Source organism: Rhincodon typus, chromosome 15 (genome assembly GCF_021869965.1).
Source record: "Rhincodon typus isolate 14 chromosome 15, sRhiTyp1.1, whole genome shotgun sequence".
Lineage (NCBI taxonomy): Eukaryota > Metazoa > Chordata > Chondrichthyes > Orectolobiformes > Rhincodontidae > Rhincodon > Rhincodon typus.
In genome coordinates, this window is record NC_063346.1 from 18106213 (window position 1) to 18132871 (window position 26659).

At 42.0% G+C, this 26659-nt stretch overlaps 2 protein-coding genes across 3 annotated transcripts in view; one reads left to right on the forward strand and one right to left on the reverse strand.

Annotated features, from left to right (window-relative positions):
* si:dkey-246g23.2 (solute carrier family 66 member 2) overlaps nt 1-15283 on the reverse strand; it is a 56139-nt gene extending 40856 nt beyond the window's left edge. Inside the window, exons 1-3 of one of the 2 annotated variants that reach the window (XM_048606078.1) lie at nt 15141-15283; nt 14504-14937; nt 8050-8183 (exon numbers count right to left, since the gene is read on the reverse strand). In XM_048606078.1, coding sequence (XP_048462035.1) covers nt 8050-8183; nt 14504-14715 — 346 coding nt within the window. In that variant the 5' untranslated portion in view covers nt 14716-14937; nt 15141-15283. Of the gene's footprint in view, nt 1-8049; nt 8184-14503; nt 15054-15140 lie in introns of those variants that run through there. The other variant, XR_007263823.1, reaches the window with a different exon arrangement.
* Nucleotides 15284-26337: 11054 nt separating this feature from the next.
* hsbp1b (heat shock factor binding protein 1b) overlaps nt 26338-26659 on the forward strand; it is a 16775-nt gene continuing 16453 nt past the window's right edge. Inside the window, exon 1 of the mRNA XM_048605617.1 lies at nt 26338-26471. Coding sequence (XP_048461574.1) covers nt 26427-26471 — 45 coding nt within the window. The 5' untranslated portion in view covers nt 26338-26426. The remainder of the gene's footprint in view (nt 26472-26659) is intronic.

Genomic DNA, 26659 nt, shown 5'->3' on the forward strand with positions numbered 1-26659 from the left:
TACCTCCCTTAAAATAAGCCAATTTTAAAAATCTACTTGACAGCGACATATAAAACTAGAAAAAAATGTGCAAGAATCCATGAAACTAAAATGTTTGTCCTTCCAAAAAACTTTAAGTAGACATGAAACTTAACATAGTCCTTGAGATTTTTGTCATAATAAAAAAACATTATTTCAGACCTTGCGCTGACTCATTGTCTATTCTAATTATCAGTGAAGCAACAACTCAGTTTGTTTCAACACTGTGTGGAGCTGGAGGAACATAGCAGATCGGGCAGCATCAGAGGAACAGAAAAGTCGATATTTCGGGTCAGAACCCTTCATCAGTCGACTTCCTTGTTCCATTGATGCTGCCTGACCTGCTGTGATCCCCCAGCTTCACACTGTGTTGACTCTGACTCCAGCATCTGCAGTCCTTGCTATCTCTCAATTCAGTTAGTTTATTTTCTTCACTGAAGTGTTAAAAATTCCAATGATTCTTGAGCCAGAAAGTCAAACAAGCCTGAAAGCAGGCATGCAAGGAAGTATAGAGCACATTACATGCACCAGTTTGCATTCACTCAGGTAGTTTGCATTTTTTATTCATGCTGCCTGCTGATGATAATCATTTAAGCTTGCAGTCAATACTACTCAATGACCGCACACCTGTTTAGCAGGCTGCATACAGGACTTCTCTTAAAGGTCATTTAAAGGCTGCTACCATCCCTTAAAGTGAAGTGAAATTCAGGTGCACACAATAGACAGAGCCCCCCTGGACAAGCCCTGATTGCTTGCCTTCTGTTTAAGGCCTTCTTGTGGCACAGTGGTAGTGTTCCTGACCTGCTGTGTTCCTCCAGCTTCATACTGTGTTAACTCTGAATCCAGCATCTGCAGTTCTTGCTATCTCTCAACTCAGTTAGTTTATTTTCTTCACTAAAGTTCTGAAGAATGGTCCAGACCCAAAACGTCAGCTTTCCTGCTCCTCTGATGCTGCTTGGCCTGCTGTGTTTGTCCAGATCTATACCTTGTTATCTCAGATTCTCCAGCATCAGCAGTTCCTACTATCTCTAGGTTAAATTAAACTTTTTTTTCGAAAAATGGAGGGACCCTATTGTGGTGCAGTGGCAGTGTCCCTATCCCTTGACTGGGAGGCCCTGGTTCTAATCAGCCTGCTCCAGAGGTGTGAAATAACATCTCTGAAAAGGTTTGATTACAAAAGTAGTTTAAACTAAAAAAAAGGAGTAAAAAATGGCGAGAGCTGGTTTGGTACAGTGGTAGTGTCCCTACCTCTGAACCAGGAGGCCTGGGGTAAAGTCCCCTGTGCTCCAGAGGTGTGTAGTAACATCTCTGAGTAGATTTATTAGAAAATACAGAGAAATATGGCATATAGGCAGACAGTGATGTCATTGTGTTTTCACCGGACTAATAATCCAGAGGCCAATTGAGAAATATTTAGGGGAAAAACAGTTGCAGAGTCCTACAAGTGGAACCAACTCGAGGGGCTGAATTGTCTACTCCTGCTTCTAGCTCTAATGTTATCAGCTCTGATGGCTGTTTGAAGAGGTGGCAGGATCAATGTGAGCAGCACATGCAAATACCTAGTAGGGGCAGGTCTCTATTGTCAAGTGACAATTCAGCAGGTGCAGGCAGGCTATGAAAAATGCCTGGGCAAGTAGCCATGTTTTGCATCCAAGCCATAAGTTTCACATCTACCTTTCTTTGTTCAGCAGTTTGGTCTGTTGGATTTTGCAACTTGTCACAATCTTCAGTCCCCCTCAGTCTTTTACCCCATCACTCCTCCTCCCATTACAATTCAAATCTTCTGGGATCAACCCTCACCGCATTCTGCCATCCTGCCCAATTCCTTTAAAAGTATAATTCAAGGTGCCAGAGCAAAGATGTTACTATTGCAATGCTTCAGCCGTGCCCTACTGCAGTGTGCTCCAGGCTATAACGGAATGTTGGGAAGTGCTCTACATGATTAATAGAAACCCGTAGGCGAAGCAATTTGGAGAAATGAATTTGTCTGACATGTACCTGCTGGCTTGCCATAGTCATGTGACGTCTATCTCTGCTGTAAATGCTTGTACTTTAGTTTGTAGCAGCCATTAAATAACACATTACTTGAAACATGGTGTCAGAAACGTGAGGGGATGTGTTTTAATGAATTTTCAGGACTGTAAGTGAGTCATCCACTAGAAAAGCCAAAGTCTGCAAATTTGAAATGCTGGCTGAGTTAGATGGCTGTGAATTTTCCATTTCCCGATATAATGGAAATGAAAGGGGATATGAGACGAAATTGGAATTTATTTCAGTCTCAGTGTAATAAATATGAAACGGCTACAAAATTGAATACAAATCCTGAATAAAGGATATTCTATTCTATTCTTAATTATTACTAGGAGCAATCTGTTACCAATGCTGGGGAAAGAGGGCAAAATGCTGCATTGCACTCTAAACTTCAGTGGGGAGCAGACAGCCTAAACAGGAAAGAGTTTGAAGATTTGGAGGACATATTTTGAATCCTGTATTATTAGGACCATGGGGCTGCTCTCTCATTAGAGAAAAAGACAACTGGTGGTCATTTAACCTGAAGATCACCACTCTTCGGGTGAGAGGAAAGGTTGAGAAGAAGGAACCTTCATGGCAACTTCAGTCAGTACTGGAATTAAACCCACATTGTTAGCGTCCCTCTGCATCACAAGCCGACTGTCTGGCCAACTGAGCTAACTGACCTTCAAATCCTCTAAAATGCAATTTGTGAATGGTATGTGTCCAACAGGGGCATGCTCAGGGTGAGAGGCAGAGTAATGATCAGTAGTGATGGCACTGACATATCCTGTTGAACCCTGAGAGTCTGGACTAGTGAAAGAAGATCTCAAAGATGGGACTGTCGCAGGTATAAGAAATTGTTAATGCAAACTGAATGATTCCACACTCAGATTGAAATAGAGTGCCTGCATATTGTCTTTGTCTGCATTTTAACCAATACCTGTTTTGAAGAAATAAAGAGACAGTGGACCACAAGCCACTTTAGAACATAGAACATAGAACGTAGAACATAGAGCACAGTACAGGCCCTTCGGCCCACGATGTTGTGCTGAACTTTTACCTAATCCTAAGGTCTATCTAACCTCCACCCCTACCTTATACTATCATCCATATGCCACTTAAATGCCCCTAATTAGGCCAACTCCACTACCTGCATTCCACGTTCCGACCACTCTCTGAGTAAAGAACCTACCTCTGATGTCTCCCCTGTATCTACCTCCACTCACTTTAAAACTATGCCCCCTCGTAATAGCTACCTCCACCCTAGGAAAAAGTCTCTGGTTGTCTACTCTCTCTATACCTCTGATCATTTTGTACACATCTATCAAGTCACCTCTCATTCTTCATCGTTCTAAAGAGAAAAGCCCTACCTCTCTCAACCTTTCCTCGTAAGACCTTCCCTCCATTCCAGGCAACATCCTGGTAAATCTCCTCTGCATCTTTTCCAACGCTTCCACATCTTTCCTGTAATGAGGCAACCAGAACTGGACACAATACTCCAGATGTGGCCGAACCAGGGTTTTGTATAGCTGGAACATAACTTCACAGCTCTTGAACTCGATCCCTCTATTAATGAAAGCTAACACACCACACGCCTTCTTAACAACTCTATCCACCTGGGTGGCATCTTTCAGGGAACTGTGGACATGAACCCCAAGATCCCTCTGCTCCTCCATACTGCCAAGAATCTTTCTGTTAACCCTGTATTCTGCTTTCAAGTTTTTCCTTCCTAAATGAAACACCTCACACTTTCAGGGTTAAACTCCATCTGCCACTTCTCAGCCCAGCTCCGCATCTTATCAATGTCCCTTTGTAACCTAGAACAGCCCTCTGCACTGTCCACAACGCAACCTACCTTCGTACCATCTGCGAACTTACTAATCCACCCTTCCACTCCTTCATCCAAATCATTTACAAAAATCACAAACAGAAGACGACCCAGAACAGATCCTTGTGGTACACCACTCGTAACTGAGCACCATGTTGAATATTTTCAGTCCAGTACCACCCTTTGTCTTCTAAGGGTCAGCCAATTCTGAATCCAATCTGCCACATTTCCCCCTATCCCATTCCTCCTTACCTTCTGCAAGAGCCTACCAAGGGGAACCTTATCAAATGCCTTACTTAAATCCATGTATACCATTAGTGCATCTTCCTTAAACCATTTCAAACTGCTCCAAACATCTGCGAACAAAGTTACTTCATTTGCAGAGATATCACCTGACCATGAAATACAAGCAAGGGAAACAGATGTACATGTTTTCAAAAGCAGAACTCCTTATGAAGAAAGTTGATGATGTGAAGACAGAGTGTGAAATCTTCCAGGCCCAATGAAAAGAAATAGCTTGACATGCTTTGGACATTATCAACCCAGCAGAGACATTGAATCCAAGAGACAAATGTTTTGCTCAAATCAAGAAGTCTTTGCCACAAAATGCAACTCTCCAAGTGCTGAAGAAGGAATTGATAAAAGAATGGCTTGAAAGTACCAAGGAGAGTGTTGGACATATAGAGATGAACTCATAGACCAGGGTGGGATCCTATACATAGGAAATAAAGTCATTGTCCTGAGATCCTGAAGGTTATCAATGCAAGCCAAGGCAAGTACTGACTCCATCCCTGCCCACCTCCTACCTACCAGCCTCATGCCCGCCTCCTTGACCTGTCCATCTTCCCTTGACTGACCAACCCCCATCCTAACACCCAACCTACACCCAGCTTTACTGACTCCATCTCTACCTCCTTGACCTGTCTGTCTCCTTTCCACCTATCTACTCCTTTATTCATCTTCCATCTGCCTCCCCCTCTCTCTCTATTTATTTCAGAATCCCCTTCCCCTCCCCCATTTCTGAAGAAGCGTCCAGACCCGAAACGTCAGCTTTCCTGCTCCTCTGATGCTGCTTGGCCTGCTGTGTTCATCCAGTTCCACACCTTGCTATCTCAAGCACTCTACTGATCAAACTTAAGCATTGACATTAAGGACCACAATAGCCACTGCACTGAGTGTAATTAATACAAATTAAGCAAACTAAAGAGCCACTCAGGATGCACAACACCCAGACAGACCATGGATGAAGCTTAGCGAGGATCTTTTAACACTCGCATGAACTGATTATCTTGTCACTATCAAGTATTATTCTGACTGATGGGAATTAGACCTGCTACTAGTGAGACTGTAGAATGCCTGAAAGCATACTTCAGTTGTTATGGCATTCCAGACACGGTGGTGAGTCATAATGGGCCTCAATTCACAAATGCAGAATTCAGGCACTTGTAAAGGAATATGAAATTGAACACCACACATAAACTCAGTACTCTCCCCAGTTAAATAGAAAGATTGAGGCAGTACTAAAGATCAGAAAAGAAATAAAGGAAACAGATAATAGACTTCACAAAGCAATCCTAAAGTGGAGATATACACCTACTGAAGGCATGAAAAGTAGTCCAGTCTAATGAAGAATGACATTCCAAGCAAACTACTCTTCCAATAGTTAGAAATATTACTGAAGTCAGAAGTAATAATAGGAGAGAGTGACAAAATCAAGGTGACAATGACAAAAAAACCAAAGTTGACTGCTGAAACTGCCAAATTATTGCTGAGCTTGAATGCTACAAACATTCAATATTCCGTACAAAAGTAAGCTGATGAGAAAACTTGTTTAGAAGAGCAGCTGTGTGTAAGTGAATGAGACAACATATTATCATAACTGTAGACATGTATGTAAAACTAGAGAAGCTGTTTCTTCACTGCTGGCCGCTGATCAGGGAGATATGACCTTTCTTCATTTGCACTGAGTCCAGTTTCAGAGCTCCATCAACACCAGCAAGAAAACTGTATTAGGTACAACAGCCTACCATGGCTACAACAGTGCCATAAGAACAAGAGTCCTCTCAGGTGGATCTTCATCTGAGGAACAGGCTGATATCAGATGAACAGCCCAAGACAATTTAAAGATTATGCGTACAGTGCATGTGGAGAGACTTATGAAAGTGAGGTTGATTGGAATTAAATCACAGTTTTAAGAACAAATGATTATTTTCTTTGACCATGGATATTTAGATATTAGATAAATTGGTTAACTTGTAGCTGCAAATGATAATGCATGCATTTTTTTAATGAAAAGAGGAATACTTGGAGAAATGCATTTGAACACAGTGAACTGGGTGGCTTGCTGTAGTCATGTGATATCTGCAGTCAGTGCTTACACTTTAGTTTGTGGCAACCATTAAACAAATTGCTTGAAATAGACACAGATGACTCATCACAAGCAACAGGATCTCACACTCAGCAGCCTGGTCTCATCTCAGCTGCTGATGTCAAGTTCCTGTCAAGCTAACATGGTAAGAAAAGAATTAAGAAATTATGAGAACATGAATCTGACATGGGTGTTTTACAAAATTCATTTTGTACATGTAAATATTGCACAATATACTGTTTCCACTTTGTTTATAAATGCATCACAATTCTTTACAGGCACCCTAAATGGTCATAGACCAATCTATACTGGCATGCCTCATGCTTGGCACTCATTGATAAATGCATGTGAATGTTAGACTGTAGAAGACTACGTTGTTGCATGATTATGATTAGTCTTTATTTAATGCTATTGTGTGCATATCCATTTAGACAGTTGTCAGTCTGTGGAACATTGAAGAACATGTTAGTTTTGCAGACACTTTATTCTATGTAGTGTCAAGCGTTTTAGATTTAAGATTTCAACAAGAGATGCAGGGGGGAATGTGAAGAAGAACTTTCTAATGCGGCAAGTGGTACTAGCCTGAAACTCTCTACGTTTGAGGGCGGCAGAACAGAAGTGACCAATTATTTACATAAGTGCCTAGATAACTTAATGCTGTAGGTTTGCTAACCTAGATTATGATATTTGCATTTCACCCATGAAGCACATAATCCATTGATAATTAAAAACTAAAATAGAAGGCAACCACATTTCGTTTTATAGCTCAGTGATAATTTAAATAGAATAGCTTCCTTGTAAATTAATTAGACAGATGCTATTAATTTTTGAACTGCTTTCAGAATAATTAACTTTCTGATTTAATTCTGCCTTTGGTAACACAATTATAGTACATCCAGTGACAATGCAATTTATGGTGGATCATAAAACTGGTGCCAAACTGACTATTGTCCTCAACTCAAAAGCAAAATACGTTTAAAATGTTTTTTTTCAGTTGCACAGAAAATTAGATTTTCTTTCATGGATCTTTATCTAACAATAACATTTTAAAAATTATTTCTAGGTACATACTTACATCAAATTCAATTTTGGTTCAGTTCAAACCTACACAATTTGACCAGATCACAGTAATGTTATTTCATCTCACTTGTTTTTGCATTAAAATACACAAAAAGCATAAAATGCAATAGAAAACTTTAGAAATAAACTCAGTAAAATTTCATACACAGATCACATGTTTTCAATAAATAATGATTACGTTTTAATGACTAAACAATCATGCTAGTGTGTGCAAAGGCAAACAAATCTAACATTATATGAAGCATCTTAAAAGTTCAGACTGTTATCATTTAGAATTGATAATTTTAGATCACACCACTTATGCCTTTGAAAGTTTTCATATCTCCTTAAGTAGCAGAATGTTAATTTTGGCTTCAGTCCGTTTTACCAAAAATGGAAGTAATCTATCTACAACAGGCTGCGCTCCTCAATAAGCAAATTAGCAAATGATGTGCCTGTTCTGTCCGCCATGTCTATGTCAAGTGTCAGAAGAATCAACTTTCTGAATACAATACCAAATGTCCAGGATTTTGATATTCTAGCATAAATTCTGGTTTTGCATATTTTTTTGTGCAAATCTGAAAGAGGGTAAAAGTTCCAGCTCCAGAGTCAAACAAGTTTCACAATGAAGGCAGATTAATACAATTGAGCATTTACTGTCTTTTGCCAACTTGAAAAACTATTTCAGCTTCTCTTCTTTATTGCCCCAAATGATAAATATATATTGTAGTACATAATAGTATCAATACATGAATGTACAAACCTGTAAAAAAGTGTCTACTGGTGCTCATTCTGGATGATCTCTGTACAGTACAACACAAGTGCAACAAGGCCAGCATGGTGATTATTAAGACAATGCTCTGCCAGAGGAGAGTCACTTCAAAATGTTTCCCAAACCTGCATAAATAATGAACAATATTATTAGAAATTCACATGTATCATACACCATGTTTGAAATGCATTAACATAAAAATAAGAGAATTATATATAAACATCCTAATGGTGAATTTAATTTGTCTGGATAAAACAGAATGAAGTTCCAAAGGAGACTCACACTGAACTCAAAATGTTAACCTATTTCTCTGTCCACAAATCTGTTGGGCTTCTCCAGCACCATTTATTTTTATTTCAGATTTCCCGCATCCGCAGCATTTTGCTTTAATAAAAACTGAGATTTCTGCCTTTGTTCGATTAGCTCACCTCAGGTAGGTCTGTGCTACAGTATGATAGCTAGCCACCAGATACCTTAGTATAAAAGGGGAAAGATTAACTGGGCTCTGATTTCTACTTGACAATCCCTATTTAAAGAGTGATCTCGCATCAAACAAAAGCAATCATATTCAGCCAAGATAGCAAATAGCATAATGTCAATTAAATTCCTGTTAAAGCTTGAACACTATTAATGGTCTCTTTGAGAAATATTGGAGAATATTCAACACCATGTAAACCATACTCCAGCAACGAGTCAAAACAGACAGGAAAAGAATGTCAGACCATTAAATGGTTTGTAAAACGTGGGCAACATTACAGCTTATGAGCTATTTGTTTCTATCAGCTATATCCACATTTTAAATAGAGTCATAGCTACAGGAGTCCAAAAACCAATTTTTTTAAAATCTTTCAATGACAGGTTAAAAATTAGCACTAAATTCAAGGTTGGCACTCCATTGCTGTACTAAAGGAGTGATGTACTGTGAGAGATGCTGTCTTTGGGTGTAATGTTAAATTGAGTGCCCTACCTGTCCACTTGAGTAAATAAAAATTGTCTGACGTATTTTAAAGAAAGCAGGGGAGTTATGTGATGTCCTGGTCAACGGTCAATATTTATCCTTTAATCACTGTCACAAAAATAACAGTCTGTTTGGCCATTATCACAATGTTATCTGAGTGAGTTTGCTGTGTGCATATTAGCTGACATGTTTTCTATATCGTTTCTCTGCCTGTGAAGGGCTTTGTGCTGTCTGGTGGTTATGTAAAGCCCTACATAACTACAAGTCTTTCTTTGTTTCTTTCACAACATTGCTATCCTATAACTGACAACTGCGATTTATAATGCACTTTTTTTTAGTAGAGAAAAATGTAATTGTGGAAGGCAGTAATCATTTTAAACAACATCAATTCTTGTATTTTTCACATTAGTGCAAATAAATTGTTTTATTATTACATTATTTGCAAAACAAAAAATTGGAACTAATGGTTATCAGGATGTATACATGGGGTGTCATATTTTATTTGTGCACTGCAGTCAGGTGTCAAGTAACAATCTGTCAGTTTGTCAGCTACACTCAGAGCAGAAAACTGTACACTGAATGAAGCTCCAGTAAAACATGATTATTTCTAATCTTGGGAACCAGATGACATAACATGTTGGTTATGAGTGTCTTTGAGTAAAACCCCAAACATCTTAAACAAATTTAATGCTGAATTAAAGTAAAGGCATCCAGCTCGCTTTCTAAAATCTAGTCTAGCTTGCATTTAGCATTTAACTACAATTCGCTATCACTGGCTTTTTCAGCCTTCGGAGTAAACAAACTCTCTACTCACACAGCTGCATTTAGTTCATTAGATATCTTGTTTGAACTAACTTTACTGGCTAGCAGGACTGACTCATCTTTGTAAAAGTTTGGCGAGTATAAATCCAGGCAGTTTTGCTAAACCAATGAAGTCAACAGCTTGTCACTGAGTTCAGCTGGTGTGAGCTTGGGAATTTGGTGAGTAAGGGAATTTAGTACCTCGAGAAAGGAGGCACAGTGTAAACTCGTAGGTTAAAACTAAAATAATTACGTCATAATAAGAACTAACATGTTAGCAGCTGGTAAGAGCAGCAAAACGTCAAATGGGGAGCAAGAGGAGGAGAGAGAGCAAGAGATGGAGAGAGTGAGATCTATCACAATTGTGTCTACATCGCAACTTGAATAGTGGAACATCTCAGGGAAACAGGTAAGTAATCGGTTGGGGAGTATTTAACTTGTTTTTTTTCAGAACTCCTCTAATTTCTGAGAAAATTGCAAAAAACAACAAAAAACAAAAATGACCGGTTGATTAGTCAGTGAATATGAACTGGAAGGCTCTGTGCATATACGGCTAGATTAACTCACAACCTTTAGAATTGGTGTCATAATCATGTTGGTGTAGAGAAACAGAATTTTGGTTCAAACCCTTGTACATTTACAAAGATGGTCCACAATCTCTGGTCATTCTCAGTGGCCTCAATCAGGGATGTTGATTTAATTTACTGTCTTTCATCTTAATTTCGAGGACTTTTGCTTTTCTATATGACTGCTATTTATCTGGAAATGTTCTCTTTGTAGAACTTTTCCTCTGTTTCTGTGGTGAAAAAGGTGCTGCTGCTTTGCCATATTCCTTGAGGTATCCCAGTGTCCCTTATAGGTAACATTCAGCACCACCTGCACTTGTGGTATGTCTTTGACCTATACCTTGAAGAGCCTAAAATGATCAATGAAGTTGAAACCCACTCTCGGTGTTTTTGTGGCCTTTTGAGAAAACGATGATGCCATCTTGAGGCCTACCTAACTGTGTCAGAATGATCTGCGGTGTTTTCTTGAACAGCTCTGATCAATTTTGGGCCCTGATGTCCACCCAAGTAGCATATTGGTTGCTGATTCCAATGTGAGGTTCTCCCTAGATTGAAGGAAGTCTGACAATTGTTCATTGTTGACAACTTCTATGATATGATCTCTAAGTAATCTGACATTTATAGGCTCCAGTGCTGCAATACCCTTCCAATTGGTATAAATCTGTCCAAAACACCTCAATCAATTCTTCCTGTTGCTGAGATCATTGATTGAACCTCACTCATTCCATGTGAAAATTTGTCTTTGGGCTTAAATATGTATCAAACCCCTTCATTAAAGCTTCATCTTCTGTGATACGTTCTTCAAAGCTTTGCGATACTGGAACAATGAACGATTTATTGTCACATATATTCAGGGAGATACAGTGAAAACTGTTCCATTACTATTCCAAAACTATTCTCGTTTAGCTGTTGTGCCTTGTGTGCTATAATCTGACTTCAGACCCTGGCCCTAGAGGTTTCCTTATTACCACCACACTGGACACTTCGCTTTCTCATGCCAAAGTTTAGATCACTGCCGCTGTGCATTATTTAATGATATCACTATGAGCAGTATTTTCCATAGTAATTCTAGGCTGTGGGTATTAACACATAAACTGTCAGCCTCTCTGCTCCTATGATGCTGCTTGGCCTGCTGTGTTCATCCAGCCCTGCACCTAACTGTTAGTGTTTGCTGGTTTCACTAGGTTATAACTCATCTGGGCCTTTAGCATCTCCAGTTAATCTTTATACTAGAATAAGGCTCCCTCACACTCTTCAGTACTTCAACAGTCTTTATTTATATCTTTGTACTATAGATCAGTGAATATAGCTGTCTAGCATAGTGCCTAGGACCTCTCTCTTTACATGCTTCTGTTCTCTCTAGTCTGATCACTTCCACTGATCTGCTCTGCTGCTTTCAATGAAACATCATCAGTTATATTATTACCATCTTCATATTCCATCATACTACAAATTTGACTATAGTAAAATATCTCACAGCACTTCCCAGAAGTATTATCAAACGAGTTTGGACATTGAGTCCTGTGAGGAAATGTTAAGGTGGGCTTTGCCAAAGAGATAGCTTTAAAGAAGTGTTTTAAAGGCAGAAAGAAAGTTGATCAGGTTAGAGACAAAATTCCAGAGCACTGGCAGCTGAAGATAAAGTGGTGCAGCTATTAAATTTGAGGATTCTCAAGAGGCTCAACTTTGAGGAGTGCAGGTATCTCACAGCACAGTAACATGGAAGAAATTACATAAATAGCGAGCAAGGGTCATTTCCTGCACAAAGGCTGTACTTTGTGATTTTCCTGGGAGCTACTTATTGGTTTTCAGGGGGTCATTTTTTACTCTCACGACACATTTTCCCAGTGATGAAACCATGTATTAGCAATATCTTCTGTATTTGTGTTGACATATGGGGTATTTTGACTCACACAGAAACAGAATAGAATAATTCATCAATATCTTCAATAATGAATCTTCCACTAACCTTAAAGCTACAACACAAAGCAAAGCATACTTCAACAATTACAAGTCCTTACCTTTATCAGACTGCACCATCACAGCTAATGCATTTCCATTGCATATGCACCAAGGTGGAACTTTTAAAGCAGGCAGTTGCTTCCCCATATATTGCATCTTAGATCTTAATCTCAATTTTACAAATTGACAGTCTATTCATGACAATAGCATCTACTATATTTTCCCCACATAGTAGCTCCAGAACTTAAAACTTTTCTCTCTCCTTTGCAGCCTCCCTTTCCCTCTCCTTTTGCAGCATCTTACTCCAGACTTGTAGCCCCTTCCCCCCCAACAACCTCTTCCTCCTCCCCTTGTATCCTCATACCCACTGTGTAGCCTCCTTCAATCGACCTTTGCAGTCTCCTTCTCCCTCCCTTGAAGTCTCCTTCTGATTACATTGCAGACTCCTTCTCCACCCACAGCAGCCGCTCTACCCTTGCAGACTGCTTCATCTCCCCCTTGGAGTCTACCTCTTTTGCAGACTCCTATTTCTCCCCCTTCCACAGTCTCATTCTCCAAGCAAGTTCTACCTTCCTTCTCCTGCAGCCTCCCTCTCTACCCCAGCCCGGCAGACTCGATGTTGCCCTCTGCACTTTCCTTCTTGTGAACAAATCAGCAGCAAATGTGGGTGAGAAACAGCCTGTGATGGAGAAGCAGCTACAAGGGTGACCATTCTCTAACTGGTTGCCCTCTTCAGTGATGGTTCATGGGTATTTTGGCAGCTGCAACAGGCAAACTCCAGCTCCCCCAAACACCCATGTATTTTGAGCCCTGATAAAGAAGGGTGAGGCCATAGCAGGATTTAGAAGCAAGGAAGGAAATTTTTGAAATGATAAGTTGCTTGACTTGGAGGCAATGTACATCTGCAGGCTAGGGGATGGCTGAACAGTGGGAGGATGGAGTGAGAAAGGACATGGGCAGCAGAGTTCTGGATGACCTCAGGTTTAAGAAAAGTAGAACACTCAAAGTCAGCCAGAAGTACATTGAAATAGTCCAGAGGTCACAAAAAGTACCCCCAAAATATTTAATAAAAGTAGGACTTGCGTGAATGATGAGATATAAATGCGGTACCAAAGCTTGAGTGCTCATCTTCATCCAGTGTGAATGATAGTTGGAATGTTTTTCTGGATAAGGTCAGTAAAGGGAGGAAAATCTGTGAAATTCTGAGGAATCCCTACAGTGTGTAAGTAGGCCATTTGGCCCATCAAGTCACACCAACTCTCTGGAAGGGAGCATCCCACCAGACCCACTCCATCCCTACATTTCCCATGGCTAATCCATCTAACCTACACATCCCTAGATACTAGGGCAATTTTGCATGGCCAATCCACGTAACTTGCATATCTTTGGACTATGAGAGGAAACCCATACAGACAGAGAGAAATTGTGAAAACTCCATAATGACAGTCTATGGCAGGACTGAACCCAGGTTCCTGCTGCTGTGGGGCCAAAATGCTAACCACTGAGCCAGTGCATAAGGGCTAGTGCATGACTGGTATAAATTACAACATTTAAAAGATATTTGGACAGGTACATGGATGGGAAAGTTTGAGAGGGATATTGATCAAAGACGGGCAAATGGGACTATTTCAGTTTAGGAAACCTGGTCGGCATGGACAAGTTGGGCCAAAGGGCCTGACTGCATACTGTGTGACTCTATGACTTGGTGATGTTTGTTGTTTTTCTCTCTCTCAAAAGTTAAAGTGAGCCAAATGACTTCTGGATTTGTAATTATTCCGTGATCTCCATGTTGTTACACAGGCAGTTCTGCATTCAGGTAAAACTACATGGAACACAGAGCTGCTGAATAGAAATACATCTTTGAAATTGCAAATTATTTTTAAATCAACCTGTCAGGGCATGGAATTCCACACCTTTGGTACAGGTGGAACTTGAAGCCAGACCTTCTAGCCTAGAGACAGACATGCTGTCATTACACTATCACAAGAACCTATACATTTATTGGTAATCATCTGGTACTCTTCAGGATAGGTGGGACTTGAACTTGGACCTACTAGCTTGGAGCTAGGGACATTGTCAGTGTGCCACAAGGCGCAGCAAGAAAAGCTGCGAGTAAGCGTTAGGTAAATGGGTTCAGAATCATGAGGGGAAAACTCACCAAAAGAAGAGGCGCAGGATATTGGCCACCAGCATCACTAAACACACATGGATGGAGAAGCCCTCGGCGCTGCCACTCTTTTGGATGTCGTGATATTGAGGGATGTAGGGGGCTGCACCGCCAAAGATCATCAGCAAGGAAGCCACCCAGGACAGAAGAGACCAGGCGGAATCCGAGCCCAGCTCAGAGAGGAAACTGTGGGACTCTGCCATTTGAGGCGATCAACACCCACCAAAAGAAACGAAAAGTGCTGACTTCAAGTAAAGCGCAGAGTACTTTTATGGATACAGCAAGCCACAATGACAGGACTTCGTGGATGAGCAGGAGGATACTGTCATGATAACACGTTGACTGGTGCTTCACTAAACTCCTTTTAACCCGCTGGATCAGGAAGTTTTCTGTGTTCCGACGCAGCGATCGCCCTTCTTCCTGTTCTGCAAGTTTAAGAGAGGACAATTTTTGAAACAAAACCGCAGCGTTATTGGTTAATTTTCAGTTCGCGGTGATGGGGTTTGGTTTAAAATGATCTACCAGCCCCTTTCCAACTGTGTGGCTCTTCAAAGCCGCGCTGCTTATTTTGCTGCTGCAATGATTGGGGTGGGGGGGGGGGGTGTGATTTACAAAGCCATATGTTCACCCACTGACAAGGAAACTCCACCCTGCGAAACAAACTTCAATCTCCGCCGACCTTTCCGCCAGCCGCTACGACGTTTATTGCATTATTGCATGTCCAATAAATTGCCAGGCGATGGCTTAGGCTTGACTTGGCATGCTAGGACGTATCCCGGAAATTGTTTCAACAACAAACTATCCAAAGACCGCACTTCCTGCATGTAGACATTAAATACTGCTAAACCATCCCTGCACACTTACTGTACTAAACCCCTACATATCTGCTCTCTGCAGACCGTGAAAAAGCTTTAAATCCAAAAAGGCAGCCGCCTCCTCGGGTTTTTTGGGGGGGCGGGGTGGGGAATTGGTGCTTCCACTTTCTGCTCAGCTTCGTTCAAACACAGTTTCTAAACTTGTAAAGTCTTGTCGGGCGCTATGCTAAATAGATTTGTACCACATGCAGCCTGTGCACTGGAGATCACACGTCCATTTGTCGTTTACACTTCCTCTGCAATGAATCACAAGGCGGACTTGGTGTGATGAATAGGACGCCACTTTAAGTGTTGGTACTAGCGAGCCTGTGTGTATGTGTGTGTGTGAAAAGTTTCATCGAGTCATCCTTTCGGCCCATCGAGACTGTGCCTCCCTGTCTGCACTGATCCCACTTTCAGTCACTTGACGTAGCCGTAAAGATGGTGACATTTCAGATGTAGGGTGATGGACCAGAACGGTAATCCCCCCAGCTGGTTGCATTGGGCCAAAGCGGAAAGCTACTACAGCTGCCGGAGATCCGACATTTATAAACAAAAGGGGAAATACTCCTCAGGCCAGGAAGTATCTGTGTCAACATTTCAGCTCTGTGACCCTGAAATACTGCCGGACCGGCTGAGTACTTTTCTCTCTCTCTGCTCTGTGAACTGGGACTTGCTCCTGAACTTGTCCTTGTTTGCCCCTGCGCGTTGACTCAAGTTTCACTCAGACAGTACTCAAAACCCGTGTTGGAAAACACTGTCCCCAGCCGTGTCTATTTATAAACATGATGGAGGGGGCTCCGCTCCGAAAGCTGGTGTTTTCAAATAAACCTATTGGACTATAACCTGGTATCGTGTGACCTCTGTATTTATAAACATGACCGTGTTATGCAATTGACGGGTGACTACAAGATCCGGTGTGTTGAATTTACTCTGCCGTGCTTCGGTTAATGAAATTCCCTCTTCACGGCTCGATGCTGCAGTGCACAGAGTAACGGGAACTGTCGTGGGTCACGTCCCTACCTTTAAACCAGAACTTCCACGTTCGAGTCCTATTCCCAAGGATGGAGTGTTCATAACGTGGTTAGCCCGTGGCAGGCAGAGGGAGTCTCCTGATCAATTATACATTGCCCCGCAGGCTGTAGCCTTTCTTTGGGAAAACTGTTAGGGAAACAAATACTTCATGTGTCATTAGACACGGGTCAGTTTGTAAATCTGAACAGATCTTAACACACGTGCTGTCCTTCCTAAAACGAACATTAACAGACAACTTAAACCTTTTTTTTTAAAGTCGGGAATGGTTGTCTTTAGATTTTTCAGTGGTCTCAACCCTCTCTACAAATCATTAAAACATGGAATTCTTAAGGAGTTGGTAGCGAAGAAAATCGAAGATGTGTCCCCTAGGAACAGAGGGCACGGCTCAGACTAAAGGCCCGCCAACTGAAGTCTGAGATGAGGAGGACTTTCTTCTCCCAGAGAGTTGTGAGTCTTTGGAACTCCACGCCATAGGCATCTCTGAGGGTAGAGCCCTTGTGTATATCTAAGGCTGAGATAGACAGATTCTGGATCGGTCAAGGAATCAAAAGTTGCTGGAAAAGGCAGGTAAGTGAACGTGAGGAATGTCCATCAGCCATGTTCCTATTGAATGGCGGAACTTGCTGGAAGGGCCGAACGGCCTACTTCTGTGTCTATTTCTGATGGTTTTACCATTTCTGCTAATTCCACTAACTTTCAATTTGCAGCTACTCATTCCGGTCTCTTGAGTAGCCCAGTGGGCTTCCACTGTTGACCTTGACTCCAGTTGCCTAGACACATCCCCCGACCCTTTCCCCCGCCCACCCCCCAACCAAGCCGCCTCTCTGCCCCATTTTCTTTTACAATGTTCTTTAAAACCTACACTTTAGATATGTTCATGTGGCTGGTGTCAAATACTGTCGGACTACACCTACTGTTAAGCGCCTTGGGGAGTTCCATTATGTGGCTACGTAAACGCAGATGGACTATTGTTGCTCAGCAGCATCTGCGATTATGGAATCAGAACGTTTTAGATTACAAATCAAGCAACAAATCCAACAGCTGCGCTTAAAATCACACAAAAAAGTAGAGATCCATAACTATACATTGGATATTTGTACTGTGCTCCATTCTAATCGATTATAAATCGATTAAGATCCGGTAAATTGCGCTAAGATTGGGAACCCAGTCATCTGAACCACTCTCCATCTACCAAAATAGCAAATCATAATCCTGAAGCGCGTGAAAACTATTTTCGCATTCCTTGTGCTAAATCCTTCCAACAACACTGACAGAATGAAGCAAATGACCACACAAATATACTCAGGGCCAGTGACAGATTATGGAGCTATTGGAGTCGACGGGGTAAGTTTGGCTAAACCTTAACGTGTAAGGAATTTCGCCCAGGAACACACGGTGAGGATTTAATGCCTTTATCACACGCTCTATGAACTATGTTGAGACTGTCACGTGGCTCACAGAAAGCCCATGCAAGCTTGCAAATGTTGATTTACTGACTAGAGGAATAGGAAGGCTGACGTTTCGGGCCTGGACCCATTTCTGAAGAAGGGTCTAGGCCCGAAACGTCAGCCTTCCTGCTCGGCCTGCTGTGTTCATCCAGCTCTACACCTTGTTGTCTCAGATTCTCCAGCATCTGCAGTTCCTACTATCACTTGATTTACTGACTATTGTTTATTGACTCAGTGAAAGTTCATAACGGCTTCTGTTAGTAAACACTATAAAACTCGCTGATCATTGGAACATTGCGTTCTCGAAACGCTTTACTTTAAGTGTTAACATTACATTAATTTACTGCAAGAAAGTCAACTTCCCAAATCAGTCTACTTACAAGCAGAAAATAAACTAAGCTTTCGAGTAAAAACTAAAGTTTTTTTCGAGTAAAAACTAAACTAAGCTATCCACCTTCTATCCGCCTCCCCCTCTCTCCCTATTTATTTCAGAACCCCCTTCCCCTTCCCCATTTCTGAAGAAGGGTCTAGGCCCGAAACGTCAGCCTTCCTGCTCCGCTGATGCTGCTTGGCCTGCTGTGTTCATCCAGCTCTACACCTTGTTATCTCAGATTCTCCAGCATCTGCAGTTCCTGCTATCTCTAAGCTTTCGAGTGTACAGTTCAGTGGCAATTGAACAAAAATATTTTCTAATTAGATTGAAGTGGTAAATAAACAGATATATCCTTTAAGGCTGGCTGGAGCTGATGCTGTACATGATTGAACTGAAAAAGTCTATCTCTAAACTTGTTATAGTGAAATTAATTTATTGTCATTAAGCTACTTGTAATAATACCTTTTCCACAATAAAACCCATTTTGTTTTAGTGCTCTCTTAAGCAGCCACCCATTCCATACACAGATCACGAAGATGGCCATTGGTTTAGATGTTGTTACAGTAGGAGGCTTACAATTAGACTCAGTAACCATGAACTGCTATTTCAAAGGGTAACATTAATTCTATTAAGAGACTGTAAGAACTGCAGATGCTGGAGTCAGGGATAACACAGTGTGGAGCTAGAGGAACTCAGAAGGCCAGGCAGCATCAGAGAAGCAGGAAAGTTTATGTTTACCGACCCGAAACATCAACTTACTTGCTCCTTTGATGCGGCCTGGCCTGCTGTGTTCCTCCAGCTCCACATTGTGTTATCTCTAACGTTAATTCTATTCTCTTCAACCATTTCTATTAAACAAAGAGAGTCATAAAGTCTTTTTAAGGAAGGAAATCTGCCATCTTTCCCTGGTTTGGTCTACACATGTCTGCAGATACAAAGAAATGTGATTAACTCTTAACTGCTGTCTGAAAAGATCAAGTAAGAAGGTTGGGCCATCTTGCAGAGGGCTTGTGATACCTCTTCAGGGTTTTGAGATACCTGCTGTAGTTAGCCATTGGCTCTGAGCCACAAAGGAAGGTGAGTATCATACTGCTGTGTAGACCATGAGCCTGGTGCAGGGTTTGTCTTTATTCCTCAGATGACCAAAAACTGCACTCGTACAATGAATGTGGTGTTGAACCTCACAGTCAACGTCTACCCTTGTTGGCAGGAGGCTCGACAGGTATGAACATTAGGTAACAGATCAAACTCCGCCAAAGTATTTTAAGAAGATAGCTTGGTCCCCAAACTTTTGTTATATTTAAAGGTGTTGTGTTCTGGATGCAATTTGATTGGTCAATCTACCAGGCTTGAATCAGAACACATTATCTCTTACACTATAGTTAAAATACAAACAAAAGAAAGAAGAATTGGAATAACTTAGCTGTATAGGAAAACTTAGCAGAATAATACATTACTTAAGTACTCAACAGCAACAGTTCCAAAATAGTAACATCCCATAAACACATCCTTGGCAAAGGCAAATTCATAAAATCGATTGTCTGACATGCAATTCTCAAGTCCAGGAAGAAAGTACATGAAGAGAAAACTCTGAAAGAGAGAGAGAGAACTCCAGCATTTTGCTGGAGTAGGGAGAGATGTATAGCAGCTTCCAAAACTCAACAGCTATTGAAAACTGAACTAAAACCCTGGTTCTGTGGGAGCTTGACTCCACCCTTACATGCTACTTCTATTATTCCAAAATAAAACAACTCAAGCGTAGTCTGATACCTAACATCCATATCCGGCACTCACAAGCTGTCTATATTATTGGCTTGGAACAGATCGCTTGTCACCTTTATCTCAACATCTCTTCATAAAACAAACCAGGACAAAATCTACCTCTTAAACCCATAGTATTGTCACATGAAGAAGGCCATGCCAGGTGTGGTGGGGCTGGAGGGGAGTGTGGAGTGGACAAGGGAGTCACGGAGAGAGTGGTCCCTCCGGAAAGCAGATAAGGTTGGGGAGGGAAAGATGTCTTTGGTGGTGGGGTCGGATTGCAGATGGCGGAAGTGTCAGAGGATGATGCGTTGGATCCGGAGGTTGGTGGAGTGGTACGTGAGGACGAGGAGGATTCTTTTTTGGTTCTTATTGCGTGGACGGGGTGTGAGGGATGAGTTGCGGGAAATGTGGGAGACACGGTTGAGGGCGTTCTCGACCACTGAGGAGGGGAAGTTATGGTCCTTGAAAAACGAGGACAACTGAGATGTACGGGAGTGGAATGCCTCATCCTGGATTTCACAAGCTTCAAAATCTCCCCTCCCCCCACCGCATCCCAAAACCAGTCCATCTCGTCCCCGCCTCCCTAACCTGTTCTTCCTCCCACCTATCCCCTCCTCCCACCTCAAGCCGCACCCCCATCTCCTACCTACTAACCTCATCCCGCCCCCTTGACCTGTCCGTCCTCCCTGGACTGACCTATCCCCTCCCTAACTCCCCACCTACACTCACCTTTACTGGCTCCATCCCCGACCTCTTCAACCTGTTTGTTCCTCTCCACCTATCCTCTCCTCTATCCATCTTCTATCTGCCTCCCACACTCTCCCTATTTATTTCAGAACCCCCTTCCCCTCCCCCATTTCTGATGAAGGGTCTAGGCCTGAAACGTCAGCCTTTCTGCTCCTATGATGCTGCTTGGCCTGCTGTGTTCATTCAGCTCTGCGCCTTGTTGTCTCGGATTCTCCAGCATCTGCAGTTCCTACTATCTCTGACACAATTGACTCAGCCTATTTACAAGGAGAATAGGATTTATAGTGTTAATTGTTAGTTTGTAGCATAACCATTATTATAGTATTAATTGTGTTATAATCAATAAAGATCATTTCTTATTACTGTTAAGAGTCGACTCACAGTCCTTTGTGGGATACACAAGCTGAACATGCTGTGTGGCGAGCGCAACAAAGGCGGAACTGACATAATAACTCATTGGAATAAGCTCATTAATCTCAGGGAGAAAGTGATTGAAGAGCACAGTTGCCATACTTTTCCCTGTGGCCAACAGCAGAGAAATTCCTTTACAGTTATTGTTGTCAGACCTGTCATTTTTGTTGACAGTGATAATGGTTATAACATCTTTGAGATCTCCTGGCATGTTCCTCCTTTGAAAAAGAGGAAATAAGGTTATGTAATCATTCTATTGGTGCTTTTACACCATATTTCAGTGCTGTGGGAGATTCCGTTCACTCCTGATGCCTTTTTTGTCCTTTAGCTGCCAAGTGGCCTTTTCTACCTTGTGCCAGGTAGGGGTTGTTCCAAGATGGTGGTGGATAGCCTCCTGTGGGATGGAGTCGAAGATGGTCACATTGAAGACAGAGGATAGGATCTCGCAGACATCTGTGTAATATGGGTAACGGCAACATCTGTGGCAGATTCAGGCAAGGCCTATCTCAACATTGGGAGCCTGTTGCTGCATCTTTTCTGTTGTTGCCAAGCAGTGTGGCAAGATTCTTGCAAGGTAGTAGTGCGTTGCCAATAGCTTGTTAAATTCCTTCTTAAAATCACAACTATCTTCATTGATGTACAACTTTCCACCTTACCAAATGTGCTGAATGAGCTAGATGTCAAGAACTCTCCATATGGAACTCAGAGTGGTGGTTTTGGTAAGAAATGGTGAGAACTTTTGCTGTGCCTTGTGGCCAGAATCCCTCCAAAAACTTGTTGCAACATTTAATTTGATTTATTATTGTCACGTCTACTGAGGTACGGAAAAAAGTGTTGCCTTATGTGCTTTGCAGGCAGATCATACTATGCAAGTCCATCAGAGTAACAGAACAGGGTGCAGGATACAACGCTACAGCTGCTGAGAAGGTGCAGAGAGAGATCAACATTAAAGAGGTCCCTTCAAAAGTTTGATTACAGTGGGTAAGAAGCTCTTCTAGAATCTATTCATTCATGTTTTCAAACTTCTTTATCTTCTGCCCAACAAAAATGGGTGGAAGAGAGTACAACAGGGTGGGAGGGGGCTTAGATTGTGTTGGTTGCTTTCCTGATGCAGCAAGAAGTATGGATGAAGTCAATGGATGGGAGGCTGGTTTGTGTGATAGGCTGGGCTGTGTTCATGACTCTCTGTAGTTTCTTTTGTCTTGGGAAGAACAGTTGCCATGATCTTTGTGGACATGCTGAATTTCTTTAGCCTCTGGAGGAAGTAGAAGTGTTGTGCTGCCTTGACCGTAGCATCAACGTGGGCAGACCAGGACAGATTGCTGGTGATCATCACTCCTAGGAACTTGACACTCTCGACCATCTCCACCTCAGCACCATTGATGCAGACAGGGGCGTGCCCTCCACTCTGCTTCCTGAAGTCAATGACCAGCTGCTTCATTTTGCTGACATTGATGGAGAGATTGTTATCTCTACACCATGCTGTGTAGCACTGTATCTGTACGCTGTCTTGTTGTTTGAGATCCAGCCTACACCGGTGGTGTTGTCAGCAAACTTGTAAATGGAGTTGATGTAGAACTTGACCACACTGGCTTGTGTGTATAAGGAGCATGTTCAGGGGTACGCAGTATTAGGTACACAGCCTTGCAGGGCACCAGTGTTGAGAATTATCATGGAGGAGGTGTTGTTGCCTATCTTTACTGATTGCCGTTTGTTGGTCAAGTTGTCAAGAATATAGTTACAGAGGCAGAGACCTAGGTCCCGGAGTTTGGAGATGAGTTTGTTTGGAATTATGGTGTTGAAGGTGGAGCTGTAATCAATAAGTTGGAGCTTGACGTAGGTATCATTGTTGTCCAGATGTTCCAGGGATGAGTGTAGGGCCAGGGAGATGGCATCTGCCATGGACCTGTTATGCCGGTAGGCAAATTGCAAGGAATCAAGGCAATCTGGCAGGCTGAAGTTGATGTGAGCCATGACCAACCTCTCAAAGCACTTCATAATTATGGAGGTCAGATCCACCGGCTGATAATCAATGAGGAGTTGGTGGGATGTTGATTGTCTTCTTGAAGTAGGTGGGGACTTCAGATCATAGTAAGGAGAAATTGAAAATGTCTGCGTATATTCCCGCCACCTGGTCCAGACAGGATCTGAGTGCACAGCCGTGTGCGTTCATCCTTAAAAAGTCTGATCTAACATCTGTGGCAGTGACCAAAGTTACCTGGTGCATCTGAGACTGATGGGATAGGTGATATTATTTCACTGCCCTACTGTTCAAAGTAAGCATTGAGCTCATTGGGTTAGGATGTACTGCAGCCTGTGATTATGTTCGACTTTGCTTTGCATCCCGTTATGTCATGTAAGCTTTGCAACACAGATGGATGCCCAAGTGGTTAGTCTGGGTCTCAAATTTAGTTTGGTATTGCCTCTTGGCATTCCTGATGGCATTGCGAAGGTCGTGCCTGGATCTCCTATATAGGTCAGGATCGCCCAACTTGTGCACTTTTGACCTGCACTTTAGCAGGGAGTGGATCCTGGGGTTCATAGACCATAGGTAGTCTTGATAGCGCTCAAGAAACCATGCATATTGTGGTTATATAGAGAGATAAAGAATACTAACAATGTCTATTGGATTGTAATTAGTTGTGGTTACATACACTCCACTGGTTATATATTCTAGAGGTAATACAATGAAATTCAGCATCACAACCACGTAAACAACAACATTTATCTCTAATACTCCTCAATTTCAAGTGCAGGAATCACATATTAGAACAATCACTTTTGTGCAGTATCTTATATCACAGTTCAATAATAACATTTCAGGAATCCTTAGCTTTGTTTCATTTCGAAGATTACGTGTAATATTGCATTGCCCTAAGACTAGACACCTCTTAGTAGCAGGAAATAGCAGCACTGTCAAGAAAGAGGCCCAGTCGTTTATCTTTGTTGGTGAAGTTAAATGTCATAGGGCTGTTGAAAAGAACAGAAGGAACAATAACTGAGCCACGTAAAGAAACACTATGGTATAATACATTCAATGGCCTTATTCACGAGCGTATTTTAATTTTAGATTTATGATAAAGTAGCTCACCAGCACCTTGTAAAGGGCTGCTAGGGACAGACAATAAATGCTGGCCAATCAGCGAAGCCCAAATCCCACGAGTGAATAAGAAAAAATTGGCACACTTTTGCCTTAAGTAGAGGAACAGAAATATAACCAATGTTTAATGCAGTTTCTTCCTCTCTTCCTACTATAGAAGCCATTATTACGAATACTAGTTATTCAACTGGAAATATTAGGCTGCATTTTATGTTTCTCAGTGATGTGAAGGAGGCAGAACTCGAAATGAGTGGTCTGTTTTCTCCTGCTGTGCTGTCTCAACTTGTCCAGTTTAGTGCTGGATGACCAATTAGCAGCTGCTCCACAGTAAAGAGCAAATGAGAGGAACAAATGAGGCTTCCACGTCCGATTGAAACTGTCGGCAGGGCCATCTTGAGGCAGAGGGACAATGCAATGAACAGGAAGTCATTCATGGTTAGTAGTTTAAAGACCCCCCTGCTCTCCAAATCTCTCTTTATTGAAGACTGAATAAAGCTCAAAACCTTCACCAACAGAATCTACTGCTACATTTGGCCATTGTGCTTCTTGCAGGTCTTTTCTTTCTGTCCTTGTGCCACTTTGGCATCACTGCTGTAAAGTAGTTTCAAACTTTTTCTTGGCTGACAGCAGAAAAGATTACAGTCGGCAACAAAAAAAATCAAATGATTGGTTCATTAACAAATTCATTGGCTTGTTAATTAATAATTATCTAAGTTACATGAATGGGAAAGGTATAAAGGGATATGGGACAAACATAGGCAAATGGGTCCAGTTTAGTTGGGGAAACTTGTTCAGCGTAGACGAGTTGGACCGAAGGATCCGTTTCTGTGCTGTTTGTCTCTATGACTCTACTGTTGGCAAGTGGTCTGCCAGTTTCCATGGCCACTCACCTTGTATAATTTTGAAAACTGCCATAAAGACATCACCCAGCAGAAAACCAATAAAACCAGCCATACTTGCAATTGAATGGATAGTTCACATTGAACCTTCATTTTGATGGGTTGGACCAGTATGTGTCATTTGGAAGTTTTACTGTTTCTTCCTATTGGGCATGTTGCTGATCCAACACCATCAATCTTGTTTTAACTTTGTGCAGGAGTGGTCTGTCTGATTTACAGGTGTACAATCCAACCTATTGACCCTGTCAATCCCATTTCCCTGCCCTTTATGTGTCATTCTTTCCAGGTGTCAAAACAATATTATTTTAAATAGTTTTGTAATATTGTGGTAAAGTTCTCCATGTCCTAATGACTTTAAGTGAAAAATGATTTGGCTTTCTCTTTGTCTCCTTGCTCTTAATTCATTAACTGTCTTAAAGAATTTCTCCCTTCCCACTTCAACATCTCAGCTTCCCTGAATTCCTACTTCTGTCTTCAATTTCCTTTCATTTCCTGTTCCCTCTGTCCTCTAACTCACCATCTCATAATACCCACTATCATTATCATTTCATACTCCTGCTCTTCTCCCATCTGCTTCCTTCGTTGCCACATGCTCCATGTCTAATTATTTATTGTGCAGATCTATTATTCAAGATGAAAGCAAGTTCAACCAGGTGAAGCAATTGTTCAAAAGTGGAAAAAGTTCTAGACTTTGCAGCGTGCTCAGTTATTCCTTGCTAAACCTAAATAAGATGTTCCAGAGGGAAAACCTGGTTTTAAAAAAAACTTGAAAATGAAAATACCGGTTTGTACTAGAGCATAATTCTGAGGACCAAGACAAGTCAGATCACTATGTGTCATTTTCAAGTTTTATTAGATTTTCCCTCTGGGATATTAGATCAGGGGATCCTAATGGAAGATTACGACCCGAAATTTTCCCTCTCTTTGTTCACAGATGCTGCCAGGTCTTCTATGTATTTCCAGCATAACCTACTCGTTCTGGGCTCCCTGTGTGTCATGCATTTTGAAAATAAAAATGTGATTATTTCCAAATTGGCTTGAGCTGGATGAAAAGGTTAGCAAAAGACCCAGGAAGTAAGGTCCAAAGTGGAAAATTGAGAGTTGCTGGGGAATCAGGCTCAGCCCATTTCAATTCAAAGGAGGTGAATGAGGGAGAGGACTACAACACCCATGATGCAGCGGGACGTCAGCGGATTCTCGCGAGATCACGGCAGATTTCTCGGAGTGGGCAGGATCGCCGTGGTAACGGAGCTACTGAGGGTCGAGGCTGAATAACTCCTGAGATGTCGGAGACAGACCCGAAGACGGTGCAGGACCTGACTGCAGTGGTGAGTGAATGATGGAGGGAGGTGAACGGGCGGCTTTCCTCAGCCAGTGAGCTGCGCGACTGGAGGCGCGGGCTGTACCGGTCAGACTAGGCCTCAGCCTCCTGACTGTTTCCTTGGCTGCAGCTTCACCTAAACGCAGAGAGAGTGTCCCCTGCCCGAATGGGGTAGCTTCACCTAAACGCAGAGAG